Source organism: Fusarium graminearum, chromosome 2 (assembly GCF_000240135.3).
Source record: "Fusarium graminearum PH-1 chromosome 2, whole genome shotgun sequence".
NCBI classification, from domain to species: Eukaryota; Fungi; Ascomycota; class Sordariomycetes; order Hypocreales; family Nectriaceae; genus Fusarium; species Fusarium graminearum.
The window spans coordinates 2,361,184-2,377,278 of NC_026475.1; the positions used below are offsets into that span (position 1 = coordinate 2,361,184).

A 16,095-nucleotide genomic window follows, 5' to 3' on the forward strand; every position below is an offset into this window, starting at 1 on the left:
ACATACATACTTGTAGACTCGCGAACTCAGATTACCGAGATATTCAACATTTATCCCATCTATCGACCATCGATCTATCTCTAGATCAAAAATAATTAAATTGTAAAGGATCAAGTGCCGGTCCGGGCGTCATGCCAAATCGCCTGTCTCACCTCGTTCCGAAACACAGATTGTAGCATCGTCACCAGGATGAGGGCGTGACCCCACCAAGAACAAAAGAACATGTCTGTTAACGACAAACGTCGCGAAATTAGATCGAGTAACTGTTCTTGATGGTATTAGCAGATCGTCTTAAGATGGCAAGGTTTACAAGGAATTGAAGGCTATCTGCTTGGCATCGCCGCTAGGTGTACTTTGTAGGTCTAGGCGAATTGATGGTCAAGACTATGGGGCGAGAGACAGAAAGAGGGAGTCGTAAGCTTGGGTTGATAAGAATAATTGTCGAAATACCAGTATTACTTGTCATGGATTGTTTAAATAGTTTGTTCTCTTGTGCTCGTGTCAGCCAAGCTGTTTGATCCCCTGATGCTTGTTTGTGCAGGCACGAGGATGCTGGCGTCAGTATTTATATTGTATCCGTACGGAGTAAAGCGATAGAAACTCCGGGGGTTGTATCGAATTGATAGAGATCCTCCGGTGATTGTTCAATTTATCCCACATTTGCGGAACGCTGTGAACACCGCGCGCCATTGTCGATGTGCACGGTAAACGTCTTGACCTGAATCATTCGTTGACTTGACTCAACTCATGAGATTGAGTAACGCAATCCTCAGGTTTGTCATCTCCTCTGGTTCATAAATTTTATGGCTCGTCTGTAACTCCATGGTATTCTTCTCCCGAGTCCCTCGATCGCCTGCTGTACAACTCCTTCTTGTCTGTCGCATGGCCGCGTACCGTAACAATGTTCTTCGCGATGCGCGAGTATCATCGGGGAGTTTGGTATCGAAGAAATCTTCCGGTTTGACCAGACCCGAGTCCAAGAGTCCGATCTGTTCAACGTATCCAAACCTGCTGCCCGAGTCTTGATCGAATCCACAGGGAGAAACGGCACATGTTCAAGACTTTAAGAGTGAGACTCGGGCTACACTTCGATACCCTGTGTACACTGAAGAGGGTCATGATGGATGATCCTTGGTGTTGCCTCTACCTTTGCAATCATAGCTCAAGCAACTGGACCTATTCGGTTGTCCGAGTTTCATATAAGGTGAAGATACTACTATACGGATACACAATTACAGAACCACAATTATTTTCTGATAGTCAATGCAGAGGCCTCCTCCGCTGTAAGTCATCTGACAGTGGTAGAGCTGAGGCTTTCGAGGGTCAATTGATCACGCCATCATCTGTGCGTACGGTGGCTCACTATATCTGAGAACCTGCCAGGAAAGATAAAGACTCTTGATGCTGCCCTGTGTATATCGCTATAGTTAGATGTCGATCAATGGTGAAAGAGAAGTGCGTCGCCGGGAGGTGATTTGGATGATGCCTAGGCGATGGTGGGTGAATTGATCAGGGATCAACGAGGAGGAAGGATATTTTTGCAGAAGGAATAGAAGCCACATACTATTGAAGAGGCAAAGCTGAGGTTCTCTCATAGTATTTGGTGAAGTATATATAATTGGTGATTTAGTTGAGCCGCTGCCAGACGATTGCCTTGTGTGTGTTGCGCCTGGAGAGTCGAGTTCTCCGATACACGGGTACTCTACCAACAGTCCATAGTATCCAACCATCCCGAAACGATCATATCAAAAAGGAATCAGATCATTAAAAAGAGAAGGACTTGACTCAATTGCCAAGATAAAAAGACACCAGACGCCAATCCGGCAAAAGAATTGATCACGCTGGGGATCGAACCCAGAATCTTCTGATTCGTAGTCAGACGCCTTGCCATTGGGCCACGCGACCTCGTCTTGTTATTGAATTGCTTTTCCAAATGTGAGTATACAGACCCCTGTCACCGTCTGTGTCCTGTCACCTCGACTTCAGCTCCCCACGCAAAGGGTCGCAATTGATCAAAGCGCGGTCGATAAACTATCAATCGTTAACTTTAATAGCGCAGGCCCGTTGAGGAATCATGTCCCCTTTTAGTACCCGATAGTCTGGCTGGTCTAATATGTAAGAGGTAATATAACAACAACAGTTCAGCTGCTCCTTCAAGGGAGGAATCCCAGTCAAGCGGCGCAGCAAAAATTCACGTGAGGTGGAATGAATTAAATGCCTTGCAGATACCCCTGAAGCCATTTCCACCCCTCGTACCTTACCTTGACTACCGTTGCATTCTTTCTCTTCTCCCTTGGGGTCCGTTTTTGAAGTTATTTTGATGGCAACATATTTAACCTTAATCTCTACTTTCACAACGTTCGTTCCTTCATTATCTGCTATTATACGGTGACTGAAACAATCCCTTGTTCTTTCTCATCACTCAATTCAGCACTGTACAACCAACACACACATTACATTCATCTCACAAAAAACCATGGCATCTCCAATTCTACGTCTATTTCTAGGCGTGACAGCAGCTATAATCTTCATCGCCATCTTTGCACCCACAGAATCAGTCTCATCAGTAGCCTCATCATTCACAACGCCTTTGGTGCTACGCAATCTCGACGTGGTCATCAGACAAGAGGAAAAGAACCCAGTCCTCATGCGCACAGCTGTGACAAACAACAACGACCACCCCGTCACTATTCTTAACTATGGTTCGCCGCTGGATGCACTGGCGATTCAGCTAGGCACACTGTACATCACCTCCAAGGGCGACAGCTCACCTTTGGAGATTCTGCAAATTGAGAATGACAGACTGTGGCCACCCATGGAAGACGCCCTGGTTGAGATTGGACCTGGACAAACAGCTATTTGGGAGTCTACACTACAAGAACCTGTGGTTCCCATGGACAGGGTCTTTGAGAGTGCGACGGTTCAACTAAAGGGTACTTGGACTGCTGTATGGCCACGAGAAAAACAGGGCATCGATTTCAGCGAACTGGAAGAGGGAACACCCATCAATGGAACTCTAACAGGTTCCTACAACTCAAACATCATCGATATCGAAGTCGCATAGACAATGGTCTGTTGTTTTTACTTTGCGGGCGTTCACTGGGGTTCATGAGACAGGGCTGGAATTGTTATTGATGGGCGGGTTAATGGGTAGCGAAACTCTTCAAGGGAGATAGAGCGGTGAAAAAAAAGTTTACAGTAGATACAACACCTCCAAATAATATTGCACGCATTCCAGTTGTTGGTTGCCCTGCCTTTGTTCTGCAAGCCTCAGTGCGCCACGTTGATTACCCTGCAGGGGTTCAGATGAAGGGATTTTACAGGATGACATGAGGAACAGAACAAGGTGTTGTATGGAACGGGATTTGTTGGGAGTTTGTATCATGTTGAATGGGAAGGAAACTATCTCAAACTTATGAATCCAGTGATTGGCCCAGGTCAGTATGGTAAAGATCTGTAATCATCACACTTACAGACGAACCCATCATGGGCCATTCTCCCTTGACATCTCAGGAATAATGATACCAATGCGTACGATAAAGATTATACCACATATTTCCCCATGTCTCAGAATGATATGCTTATCAGATACTCTATCGACACTGGTCGGTTTATGACACCTCAATATCTCACCCATAACATTTATCCAACTCTACTAACTTTACAAGATCAACATCCATACATGCCAAGTTACGTAGCACTCAAACTATAGATATCTCTTCAATTGAACATCTTACATCTTCTATTTTATCCCAAGGTATATGTCCTTATCTACTCCCGCACAAACATACCAGCCATACCCATCCCCGTACCAACACACATACTCACAACACCAACCTCACCCCCATCCCTCTTCAACCCATGCAAAAGCGTACTCGTCATTCTTGCACCCGTAGCACCAAGCGGATGTCCAAGAGCAATAGCTCCACCATCAGGGTTCACCTTTTCCTTCGCCCACGCATCTTCCAGCCCCAGCGCCCTCACGCAGTGCAGCGCCTGGCTCGCAAACGCCTCGTTGATCTCCCACCGCGAAACATCCTCGTTCTTCAAACCGACTTGATCCAAAAGCTTGGGGATCGCGAGCGCGGGACCAATGCCCATCTCGTCGGGATCGCAGCCTACTGTTACGGCTGAGACGAATTTACCGATGATTTGATCTTGAAGACCTAGAGCGGTGGCGGTGCTTCGGCGCATGAGAAATGTAGCTGCCGCGCCGTCGGAAACCTGACTTGAGTTTCCGGCTGTCGAAGTTCCGTCTGCTTTGAAAGCGGGCTTGAGCTTAGTAAGAGCCTCAATGGTGACACCCTCACGGATACCGTCGTCTGCAGTAACAGTAATGCGCTTCTCCTCGCCGACCTTGTTACCCTGCTTATCAACCTCCTGGAACCGCGTCTCAACAGGGACAATCTCCTCCGCAAAGCGACCCTCGCTTCGTGCACGCGCAGCTCGTCGGTGAGACTCAACGGCCATGGCGTCCTGATCCGCTCTCGACACATTATACCGACTAGCAACATTCTCCGACGTCAAACCCATGGGCATGATACAATCGCGCGCGTGATGGTTCTCCGACTCTTTGAGTTCAGGCCAGACATCCACGGGGATAGCTCTGGATCCGTAATTCCTCGTCATGCTCTCCATACCCGCCGCGATACCAGAGTCAATCATACCAGTCTGAATTTGACCCGAGACAGCAGCAATGGCTTGAAGAGAACTTGAGCATGCGCGGTTGACGGTGTACAAGCTGGTAGTGTTCTTGAAACCGACATGGTTAAGAGCCATGCGCGCTGCTTTAGAGCCGCCGAGTTCCGAAAGGACAACGCCGACAGCGACATCATCGACGGGTGCCTCGGGGTGAGCTTTCAGCGTAGCCTTGAGAACACTGGCGAGAAGTTCCTCAGGGTAAGCATCCTTCAATTGGCCCTTATAAGAGCGGCAGATGGGAGTGCGAACAGACGAAAGAATGACAGTGTCGGAAGGGGATTTGGCGAGGACGCTTGACAGTCCCTTGTGGAGGCGGGCCGACATTGTGAATGAAGCTAGTGGGATTATCTGGGGTAGAGAGGTAGAGGGTATCAAGAATGAGATGTGTTTGAATAGGGAGTATCAATGATTGATAATAGAGAGAAGGAGGATAAAGATTCAAGATGAGAGAGAGAATGAGATGAGTTGAAGTGGCCGGGTATTTACTTACCCAACTTATTGATGGCCTCTCTCCCCGGTCGAATTCCGGATGACTTCCCCACTGAGAGTGGATCGTGGGCCGGATCGGCTTTGAGGTCGGCTGTTGACAGTAGCGTTGTCGGGTAAGAGTCCGGAACGAAAGCAACATCTCACGGCAATTGAAGTTACTTCGGAGAATGTTGGAACACAGACGCTTCCTAGTTTATATTGTTTTAGAACACAAGAGACACCTCCCAGTTTATATCATTTTTAGAACAAACCTTAACTTGTCATTTTCATGCCTTCAAGCCAAGTCTAGTCCATGCATTTATATAAACAATACAATCTTTCCCTTAACATGCTGTAATAACGCCCCAGTACCTTATGCCCGTCGTGAATATCGTATGGTGACCAAACTCCGCATGCATGCTTACTCTCTGTACTGAAAACCCAACGCAAACTTCTTCGGACTATTCGTCAAAGGATCGACCACTCTAGACTTTTTGGCTGGACTCTCATCATCACGGTGTGCTTCCTCAGAATTGTGATCCCCATTAAACTTGCGCTTGTCCCCGTCTCCGTTGTGGTGATGAGACAATAGCCTCTCCTGCATACGAACAGACTTTTCCACTGCACCTGGCATCTTGCGTGCATCTGCCACCTCGAAGCTTTGTCGCGGGTCTCGCCGTAGCATTTCTGCTGCGGCCTGACTAGCTTGGCTATCGTAGACTTCATCCTGGCCGTTGCGGTTTCGTGACTGCGATGTTTGTGATGTGAATGATTGAACTGCAGCGACAGTCTCGAGCGCTTGTCTAGCGAGCTCTTCATTGTCGTCTACCGAAATGGTACTCTCCCGACTCCTACGTCGTTGGCGTTCCGATTTGGGCGTTGTAGGAATGAATTGTCGCTGTGTATATCGTTGAGGCTCCGTTTGAGGCACAAGGTCAACAGACGGTAAAAGTCCAACATGTGGTCCTGCTGGTCGACTCAAAGGCGTTGTAGGCAGAGACGACATGGACTGTGCATTTCGACTATGCTTTCCGACGTGTCGTGTAGGGGGGCGGTGAGAATGCATCGGCGTTGAAGGCGCGCTGTTGTTATCCTTATCCTGGCTCATAGCCTGCAACAAAGCCGAGAGGCCATGCGCGCCTTGTCTATTGTGTACCTGTGTTCTGGAAGCTTGCTGCTGAGAGCCACGCTGTCCCTGTGAGCTCGGAACAACAACGCCTCTCTGTTTGGGTGCTAGGGCGTGAAATATACCTCCAGGGCTGCAGAGCATCTGCATGTGCTCTCTGTTCTCCCGTATTCTGTTCAACAACATGTCCCGCTCCTCGGCGAGGGTGTTGTACTCATCCTCCCTCTGCTTGATGACCTTTTTGGCAGTCTTGAGACGACGCTGGAGGGTGTCCTGGTCCTGCAGCGCGCCCTCGTACCAGGCTTTCATCTGGAGGTACTTTGCCTGCAGTGACTCGGACGCCGAATCCAGCTCCTTCCTCGCCTGCCGTGTGTGCTCCGCATTACGTAGCGCTTCCACCTCGCGACGCATCATCTCGTGTTCCACAGCTGCACGCTTAGCGTCGTCGTCGGCCTGGAGAGCCATGAGGTTGTACTGCAGCTTGAAGTGGGCAGCCTCCGTCTTTAGCTTTTGTTGTTCTGCGAGAGCGTTCTGGACCATGACGCGGAGTTCGTCTGCGGACGCTTCGAGGACCTGCTGCGGGGCGGGAGGGAGAAAATCCGACGTGGCAGAGCGGTCGCGGATGATGTTGCGGATGGTAGCTGGCGGAGAGCAGAGGGTAGACTGCTGGGACGCAGAGAACTTTCGTTTGGACGGACCAGGTTGGCTGGCATTGTGGCTGATGTTAACTTGTGTCGAAGGCGGTGGTGTCAGAGACGAAGGAATGACGGTGACGTGCGGTCGGTCCTCGTTGACCTGCGTGGTAAAGGATTCGTTTGGATCGATGGGCGAGTTGGGGATTTCGGTCGAGGGTAATGTTTCCTGGACTGGATCTTGCGGGCCAATCTCTTGAGGAGTCGCAGGCTGCGTAGTCGGATCGAGACGAGGATGCTTGACAAAGATTGTATCGCCTTGGGGCGGCCTCACAGGCTGATCAGATTCAACAGGAGAACCCATAGCTAGACAATCGGGGTTCGTCAGATGAATCGTGGAAATTGAAGGAACAAGTCGCGTCAACAGCTGGGCCGTAGACAGCGAGCGGCTAGAGGACGACCGCCGATAGCGGCAGTGTATTTGTTATGATTTGAATTTCTGTGTCGTGTTCATATGCTGTGTCTCTACGCGTGTTTCGTTGTTGTCGAGCTTTTATTTACCAACACGAAGATTTGAGTTTCCCAATGATGCGTCGTGATATCGTTGGTTCGTTGGTCCCAAGGTCTAGACGCACGCACGCGCCGTAGGACAGGACAGAACAGGGACGAGTTGTTGTTGTTTGGTATCCACAAAAAAAAAAGCAATTGTGATACGAAAAAAAGACCAATCAACTTTTTGATTCCATCTATTGGGGAAAAAAGAACAACAGTGGAGGGTCAATGGGGAAAATAGAAAGCTTCGAGATTGTGACGCTGCCTTGACAGAGAAACAAGGAGCTAGAGTCAGCTAGAAGGATATCCTAGGAACAAGGGTTTTTCCGCTCACGAGCCATACTCCATACAGGGTTTGACGATGCTTGTTTCTCACTAAATCTGGGGTGGATAAAGACACTACTAACCCTACCTTAGCAGGTAAGGTAGTGAGCACATCAAGAATTCATTCAATAAATATCATCTCTCAACACAACTGAAACAGATCTCCAGTTATTCACAGTAACAAAAACCTTGCTTGGTATTGAAAACGAATGCATCAAGCACTGTAGCCAAAACATAATGACCAAATAAACTACCCCAAACACCAAGACAATAAAACACCACAAGGTGCCCCTTAAACATCACCACCATCAGGACTCTGGAAATCCATATTTCTAAGCTTCCAATTCCCATACCCCTTCTTCATAGCCCTCCACGTAATCCCAACAAGGTATACGATCCAAATCACCGGCCAAAACAGCACCACAAAAGTCCACCACGCCGCGACGCTCAGCTTGGCCCATTTTGTCCCTTCAGAGTCGAGATACCACTCCGGCACCCACTTGCCAGCTCTTCCGCGCGCGTTGAGACTAACAACGCTTATGATGCCAAACATGATCCATCCCACTGCCCATACTGCCGCGACGATCTTGAGGGTTGTGTCGGGGCTGGGGTTTGTGCTTTTGAGAACGTCGTCGGTGTGGCGGGGCATGAGACTTAGGCTTTCGATGAAGGGGTTTGTGTGGTAGACGGGCATTATGGTAGACGACTAGGAGGTATTGTATGTGTCGTTTTTTGTGATCGTCTCCGTTGTGGTTGTGTACTTTTCGTAGTAGTGTTGTATCTCGTGATGAAACAATATCGAAAGGATGATGAGAGTAGTCGAGGAGACGATGCTTTTTTATACTTGTTAAAAAGTTAGAATCTCTGAATGACTGATTGAGTTCTGTATTTGGACCGAGAAATAAATGCAAACTGCCTTCCTTCCGTAGAAAACACTGGTCGCCAGAGCAGGAGTGTGCCTTCTGCATATAAAACCCAAACAGTAACTTTGCCCATTACGGATAGACTTTGAGGTAAAGAAAATGGTCGAGGCTTGATTCTGTCATGGCAAAACTTGCGATTGAACGCGTGTAAAATGATTTGGTAAAGTCTACTTTGCAACTCAGATGGCCACGAAGTGGAAAGTTAATATCGCAGTCGGGTGAAGCTCCACTAAGACAGTCAAAAGTACATCAATAACCACCAGACGGAGTTGGAGTATTGGATTGATAGACGGGAAACAGAGTGTCCAGTCGAAGTAGCGTAGATCGGACGAGTTGACCGGAGTAGACATCGACTACATTAACGGAAAAGACGCATCCCACCGCGATGTACTGAGAGCCATGAGATGGACACATGACACATTCAAGATCAAGCCTCTAAAAAGACTGAAACAAACAACAAAGGATAACACTACCAGCAAGAGTATTGGCAGTAAATCAAGATGGTATATAACCCCAGGTAATAAAACTAAAGTATGATAAATATATACCAAGAATAGAAGCAACCCATAACACACGCACAAATTGATACCACCTGTTCCATCGCTATCAAACTACAATTTAATCCACATCAGGCTCATTCTCTTCTCCTTGCCAAGCACCCATCTCCGCAACAGGCACACGTCCACGCAGCCATCGTAGTGTAGCATCAGTACCTCGCTCAAGCACGTTCCATCGAGGAACCCTAAATCGGTTACCCGTCACTTCGAATCTCTGAAGTCCGCCGGGACCTCCGAGAAGACCAATACGAGGGTTGAGATACGAGATGTCGTTGTTGCTTACATCAACCGTCGTGATGCCCTTGATCATCTCAGGCTCAAGGTTGGCAATGTGGTTGTTGCTCGCCAGCAAGACGTTGAGGTTAGGGAAAGCCTCTTTCAGGTCTGTGGGGAGAGCGTTGATACGGTTCATCGTGACATCAATCTTCTCCAGGCTAGGTGCGTGGAGGAACTGAGTAAGCGCTCGTAGATTGGTGATGTGGTTTGATGCCAGGTTGATTTCCCTCAAAGCCAAAAGCTCTAGCTCCTCAGTCAGGTATGACTCGCCAACTAGCTGGTTGTGCGACAAAGACAAAGCTGTCAGTGTCTCGGAAAAGAAGCTAAGCGAGTTTGGCAGGGTAGCAAAGAGGTTGTTCTGGAGGAAGATTTGGCGAACACGGTTTTCAGCAGCCACCTTTGCGCAAACGACAGGGTGCAGCGAAGACGACTCAGTTTGGGATCTATCCAAGATACCACCGGGCTTCACAGGCCAAGACTGGTTGGACAGAGTATGCGACCTGGAACGACGGCTTGATACGGTGTGTGAGCGAGATCGGTTGGGGCTCGTGGGGGGTGTAGCAAAGCTATCGTTTGACTGATAATCTTCCTCGTCGTAAGCGGGCTTTGCGTCCGAATCCTTGGCATCCTTAAGAACATCCAAAACCCCAACCTGACTAGCAGGCTCCTGGTACGGAGGTGGGGGTTCCAGGCGGTTTGCAAGAACATCCTTGAGCTCTTCAGTGGTGATAGACAAAAACTTCTTGTCACGAAGAGGGTTTCCGCTGAGTCGAATCATGGTGAGGTTGTCCATCCTGGAAACCTCGGGAGGAATCACCCTGATGTCGTTACTAGAGAAATCGGCGTGACGAAGCTTCTCGAGACCCATGAAGCTGTTGGGGATTCCTGAGATGCTGTTCTCTTCCACAGAAAGCGTCAGCAAGTTGACCCAGGTTGTCATGTCTGGGAGTCCCTGCAACCTGTTCACCGATAGTGACAAGGAGTGCAGAACCGGCAAGTCAATCGCGGCACCCAATGGGACCAATCGTTCGAGCTGGTTTGCGGAAGCATCCAGAGTATGCAGCTGGGGCAGACATCCAATAGGCTCCTCAATCAAAGTGCCCTTTAGCTTGTTCTTCCTTACATTCAACTCTGTGATGGAAAGGGTGGCAAGACTGTCAAAAGGCAGGGACTCAAAGCTGTTTTCGCTTAGGTTCAGAATACGGAGACGCGACATGTTCTCGATCTTGGGAGGGAGTGCCGAGATGTTGTTACCATGTATGTCGAGAATCTCCAACTCACTGAGACCTGCCAGTACAGGGTTCAGAGGTCCATAGAAAAGGTTGTTGGCGAGTCTCAAATCGCGTAGAGAAGTGACTTGCGAAATCGTGTCAAGACTGTTGTTCGTGAGACGGTTCGAAGACTGATGACAATTAGTAAGAAAACCCATATGACAACAGTCATGTACATACCAAGTTCAAAGAAGTCAGGCAAGTCAGCCGGCGCATACCCAGGGGGACATTGACGAGAAGATTGCCATGCATATCCAGAGTTTCTAATCCGGCAAAGATATTGCCCTGACTGGCCTGAGCTTCGTCAAAAGATGAGGGTTCGCTGTCGGGAAAGACAAAGTCGTCCAGCTCCTCAAGCTCGTTATCCGCAGCGACCAAGCGCGTCAAGTCCACACTCTCTGCCCAGCTTCCGTCAAAGGTACCAATACTCTCCAGGTCGTACATCTTGAGTACCTCGATAGGAATCTCCTTCAAGTGCAGAGCAGCGATGTTAAGCCGTCCGCTCGTCCTCGCAGCACTAACCCGGTTCTGAAGAACCTTTTTCTTGGGGTCTTCTCCCTGGCGCAGATTGAATGGATCGTCATTGTTGACGCCAAAATCGAATCCTGTATCGTGGGGAACAATGGGTGCCTCTTCACCCTCTTGTGTTTGTGCGAGCTCAGCTGCTTGTTTCATTTGCGCTCGTTTAGCTGCCTTGGCCTTGGCGATTTGCTCACGAAGAGCAGCTGAGGACTTGCGGGCTGAGGGAGGTGATCCAGGCTCAGCTGATTCACCTGCCAATGAGGTCGCACTGGAAGGAATCGTACCGTCCCAAGAAGCAGTTGAGGCCGAGTTTACAGATCCTCGTCGGGTAGAATTCGCATGCAAAGAGGCTTTGTTAAGAGCGGGAAGAGATGGCTTCTTGAACATGCCCTTGGCAGGAGTCTTTGCGCTTCCCGGACGGATAGCTAGAGACTTGGAGCCCGACATTGGAGTAGGCATAGCCGTCTTGCCAGGACTTGGACTTCTCGCATCGGCAAATGGCGGTGGCTTGGATGCTCCGGCTCGAGAATTGGGCGTGGTTCTTATCACAGTACCCGACCGTTTTCGAGGCGTGCCATCAATGGGCTCCAACGGCGCTTTAAAGCTATTTGTTGAAGCTCTAAGGTTCGGGAAACCATGATCGGATTGGCCGGAGCTAGAACCCGGCCGGCTCAGTCTCAGGGATCCATCTGAAGCATAACTAGAGCCAGGCCGGGAAGCGCCACTATCCGCTCTCGATCTTGGTCCTGTCATGTTTGGATCAAAGAAATTTGACGTCTTCCTCAAGGCAGGAGAAGTATTGGCAAGTGTTTCCATGGTCCTCTGTGATAGAGAAGGTCTTGACCTGCGAGAACTCGCACTGAGGGTATCTGATCTATCATCTTCATCGGTCGAAGCGGTTCGTGGTCGTATTTGGGGGTTGAAGATGTTGTCGGGTGGATCGTAAAGGGGAGAGACTGCAAAGGACTCTGAAGGTCTTCTTGTCAGAGTCAATTGACGAGGAAAGATGGTTCCTTCGGATATTCCAACAGCTCCGCCTGGGGGATCATATGGAGGTGTGGTAGATCGCTCTTCGATAATGTCGGCTTCTCTGTCCACCGGTCGATACGCGGCAGATGTGATTCGTTGAGAAGGAGGCTTTGCTGGTGATATATGGGATGGAGGTCTGTTGATGAGCGAGGTTTGTCTTGATCTGGGGACAACGAGTTGGTCTCTTGAGGCTGTAGGTCGTAGCCGTTGAGCTCGCTGTTGTAGATCTGGTTGGCTGGTTCGTAGCTGGTCTCTTGACATGGAAGGTCGAAGTTTTGGGTTTCTTAGCTCACCACCACCCAAACTCTCCCGAGAAGGAGAGGCACGGATGACTGAAGTTGGTCTTGGTAGAGCAGATGTGGGCTTTGGGATTCCAGAAGTTGGTCTAGGCACGGGAAGCTTGGACAGCCGAGGAATGGAGCTCATGCGCTTTTGTGAAGAGTCCTCCATGATGAAGATTGTGATGGTCGTAGCGCGGGTTGGTTGGAGGGAGCAAGATGGAGGTTCTGCAGATGTCTTTAAAGAAAGGAATGCAAGAAAGGACGAGAATGGAGTGAGACAAAGGACGGTTTTCTTTGTCCCCAAGGGGCCTTGTCTCGCTTCTTGGGTTGGAGAGGAGGATGTTTTTTTAGTCCTAGCGTTGTCGGGTGGACAACCTACGGGACGGATGGGATGGCGGCGGGAACTAGCGACTGAGGCGGACAAAAGTTACAGCAGTCAAACGATACGAAGAATTCGAGTCAGTTGATTAATGGTAGCACAAAACGGGAAGGAAAAAAAGAAATATTAAATATTAAGAGAACAAGATGCACGAGAGCGTGAACTCTTTAACGACGTGACGACTCGCTTAAAGTCAAGGCTAATGTAAAGAAGAAATGATATCTCCAGGGGTTACATGCGAGGTACAGTACCGTCCCGTGTCTCTGGAGAAGATCAATCCAGTTGGGTTTGGGCCTTTGGGGCTTCAGTGGGGCCGGGGCATGCGAACACGCTAGATTGCGCTAAGAGGTTGATGATGTTTAGTGGGTTTTTAGGGACAGGGGTAGCTTGGGGTCAGTCTGTTTGGTGACTGTGATGGGTTCAAGAGTCAGGGACGTCGTGTCATGATAGACTCTTTGTTTGTCGATTTACGTCTAGCTACCCTGTGAAAGACAGTATGGATCCTCTACCATTCGCTCACAGCAATCATGACTCCTCGTGTTTGTGTTTAAGCTCAACCCGACCATCCCGTACATCTTCTCTCCCCCCAGTATTAGCGTGGTAGCGGCCAGGTACAGGCGGATCCCTTTCCACCGGCTGGCTAATCCCAGTTGAGATGCCCCTGAAGGTCTGCCTGTTGGGTTGCATCGGGCGCAGGAAATGGAAGCCTCATTTTCTTTTCTTTTCTTTTGGCTGTATAAACAAAACAAAGGCAATTGATATCAGCCTTCTTTTCTTTGTGATACCTATAGACGGTCGTTGTATGACGTGTACCTTTTCTTCTAAATATATCGGACGATATTTGTTTTTACTATCTCCGGTATTGACATGGATCGGAGATGGACCCCGGAGCTTGCATGAGGCGCGACGAGATAGATATTCCGTCGCGGCGTGGAATTATCCAGTTTCCTTTTTGTGATTTTTCTGACATTTTTACGTTTCATCTTTGCATGTGTCTTAGTGCTGTTTGTGCATCCGAGACAGACTCGTATCTCGATCCAGTACCACTGTACCCTTCCAAGGTTACTTGCAGTCTCTAAAACACTGCAGAGATCCTTAAGCTTGTTTAACTAGTGCGAGGGGTCATTGTTTCATGCCATGAATCGTACTTTGATGCAAGTCCAATCGTCCACAAAAGTTTCACATCCAAACAGCGACAGTGGAGACATGGCGAGTCAATCAGTGACTAGATCAAGTTGGTGACGACGCAGTTGGGCTGTCACTCGACTGACTAATTCTGCAAACTTGCCGCGAGTTGAGGCTGACTAGAACCTCTGTTAGTTTAATACTATTGTGTTAAACTAGGCAGCTGCCCATCTACGAGTATATTGGAAAATGTAAATTATTGTGGGAGGAACCTAAGATGATTTACAGTTTATTTGATATATACGCATAGAGTAACCTTGGTATTATTAGCAGCAAAGAGTAACTTGAGAAAGACTCGAATAATACTAATTTTTATTTATTTTTCAAACCAAATTTATTAAGTTTCTTGATAACTAAGAAGACAGCCTCGAGAGGTATCCTGTTGACCAAGCATAATACTTCTTGTCTTTAAGCGCTTGTCTTTGTAAAATAGGACAAAAATGTCACCATTCGATTCAAGATCTCAACAATAGAAAAAGATATGCCACATAAAATAGCGTAATAAGGTAATGCCAAGGTAAAGCATAAAAGAAGGCAAAAGCCCTATCCATAGTATGTCAAGTTTAAGTTGTTATGCGAACCACTTATGGCGTGTGATAAATCATATTGCAACTTAAACCTTTAACTCTGAACTTATTGTAAACACTCATATCAGAACTTCAACGACTTGACTATAAAAGTAGTTAGTACTTCATCTGTTGGACCTTTTGTTTTCTTCCATCCACCACACATTCCACATCACACTCCAAACGCCCATCATGACTACATTCACCAGTTTACCTATTGAGGTACGATGCATGATCTATGAACATGCTATAACCCCCCGCGCCGTACTCGTCCAGAGGAAAAGGGTTCCTTACTGCGAGTTTGCGCGGGAGTATGAAAGGAGGCATAATATCACCATGCAGTCTAAGGGAGACAACATATGGGTATACCTGAAATGGAACGCCAGCAACGAATTCCGCTTTTGGAGTCGTACTAGGATCCCTGCACTACTACACACGTGTAGAGAGTCGAGGGGTGAACTGATGAGACTTGGTTATAGGCTCATGTTTGCAACACAGCCAAACGAGCCCCTGGTATGGTTCAATTGCGTTCTGGATGCCATATACCTGTGTGGACCTGGTTTCCCAGCGGGGGGTTTTAATTCTCTCCATACTGGATTGTATCAGTCAAGCCTTCGCCCCAGGAGAACTAGAGCAGACCTCGATGCTCAAATGTCGACAGCGGACAAGGCGGAGATACGTTGGGTTGTGGAACCCATTGATTGTGCAGAGTATCGCTACACAGGAGAGGTTACAGGATTCGACGGAAACCCGCTCCCATTCTTGGCTCTCGATTAACCTTTGGAGCGAGTCCCCTATACTTTGCCCTCAAGGGGAGTAACTGGAACATCACTGGACTAATGACTCTTCTTCTTCATTTTGGGTATCGTATCGAGCATCCCTTGAATCTCAATCAAGCTGTTGCTAACAACATCACATCTAGCTGCTGCCAACAACATCACATCGACCAAGATTTGCCGACTGGTTTCGGATAATTGATTAGGTTTGCCGGGAGGGAGCCGTTGATTTCACTTCCCACTAAACTCTCTTGTTCGGAGTTTGGGTGGAGTGAAACAAACGATTTCCTTCCTAGAATACCTAATTGATTTTGAGGCCTGGTGGTTAATGTGATATGAGGCAAGTTAAAGTCGACTTGGTCGGCATAAGCAAGGCAAATACTCTTTGCCTTGCTTCATCTCTTCCTTCTAAGTCTCCAAGAGAGGCTATTTTCTTCAGTCTTCAGAGGGAGTTCATTTCATACCCTTCGGAGGCCCTTCAGGGACCTATCGAAGGCCATTCTCCTGCGAAGGTAACCCAATCCGTC

The 16,095-nt window shown here is 48.3% G+C and overlaps 6 protein-coding genes and 1 non-coding gene across 7 annotated transcripts; 2 read left to right on the top strand and 5 right to left on the bottom strand.

Annotated features, from left to right (window-relative positions):
• Window positions 1-1,833: 1,833 nt before the first annotated feature.
• Window positions 1,834-1,905, bottom strand: FGSG_20713. Its single transcript has one exon. It is a non-coding gene; the product is annotated as a tRNA-Arg (tRNA).
• Window positions 1,906-2,647: 742 nt separating this feature from the next.
• FGSG_08288 (uncharacterized protein) lies at window positions 2,648-3,064 on the top strand (the record flags this gene model as incomplete). The annotated part of the gene is made up of 1 exon (XM_011322203.1): window positions 2,648-3,064. One exon carries the CDS (start codon window positions 2,648-2,650, stop codon window positions 3,062-3,064), a length of 417 nt encoding a protein of 138 aa, XP_011320505.1.
• Window positions 3,065-3,771: 707 nt separating this feature from the next.
• FGSG_13398 (3-ketoacyl-CoA thiolase B) lies at window positions 3,772-5,025 on the bottom strand (the record flags this gene model as incomplete). Its single annotated transcript, XM_011322204.1, has 1 exon — window positions 3,772-5,025. One exon carries the CDS (start codon window positions 5,023-5,025, stop codon window positions 3,772-3,774), a length of 1,254 nt encoding a protein of 417 aa, XP_011320506.1.
• A 337-nt stretch (window positions 5,026-5,362) lies between these two features.
• On the bottom strand, window positions 5,363-7,355 carry FGSG_13399 (uncharacterized protein). Its single transcript, XM_011322205.1, has one exon. It carries the CDS (start codon window positions 7,289-7,291, stop codon window positions 5,591-5,593), a length of 1,701 nt encoding a protein of 566 aa, XP_011320507.1. The 5' UTR covers window positions 7,292-7,355; the 3' UTR covers window positions 5,363-5,590.
• A 740-nt stretch (window positions 7,356-8,095) lies between these two features.
• Window positions 8,096-8,497, bottom strand: FGSG_08286 (uncharacterized protein; the record flags this gene model as incomplete). Its single annotated transcript, XM_011322206.1, has 1 exon — window positions 8,096-8,497. One exon carries the CDS (start codon window positions 8,495-8,497, stop codon window positions 8,096-8,098), a length of 402 nt encoding a protein of 133 aa, XP_011320508.1.
• Window positions 8,498-9,344: 847 nt separating this feature from the next.
• FGSG_08285 (uncharacterized protein) lies at window positions 9,345-12,831 on the bottom strand (the record flags this gene model as incomplete). The annotated part of the gene is made up of 2 exons (XM_011322207.1): window positions 9,345-10,961; window positions 11,011-12,831. 2 exons carry the CDS (start codon window positions 12,829-12,831, stop codon window positions 9,345-9,347), a joined length of 3,438 nt encoding a protein of 1,145 aa, XP_011320509.1.
• Window positions 12,832-14,984: 2,153 nt separating this feature from the next.
• On the top strand, window positions 14,985-15,569 carry FGSG_13400 (uncharacterized protein; the record flags this gene model as incomplete). Its single annotated transcript, XM_011322208.1, has 1 exon — window positions 14,985-15,569. The coding sequence occupies one exon, from the start codon at window positions 14,985-14,987 to the stop codon at window positions 15,567-15,569; it is 585 nt and encodes a 194-aa protein (XP_011320510.1).
• Window positions 15,570-16,095: the final 526 nt, after the last annotated feature.

Coding starts and splice junctions, on each gene's coding strand:
- FGSG_13399 (XM_011322205.1), bottom strand. CDS start 7,291: ATGGGTTCTCCTGTTGAATCTGATCAGCCTGTGAGGCCGCCCCAAGGC.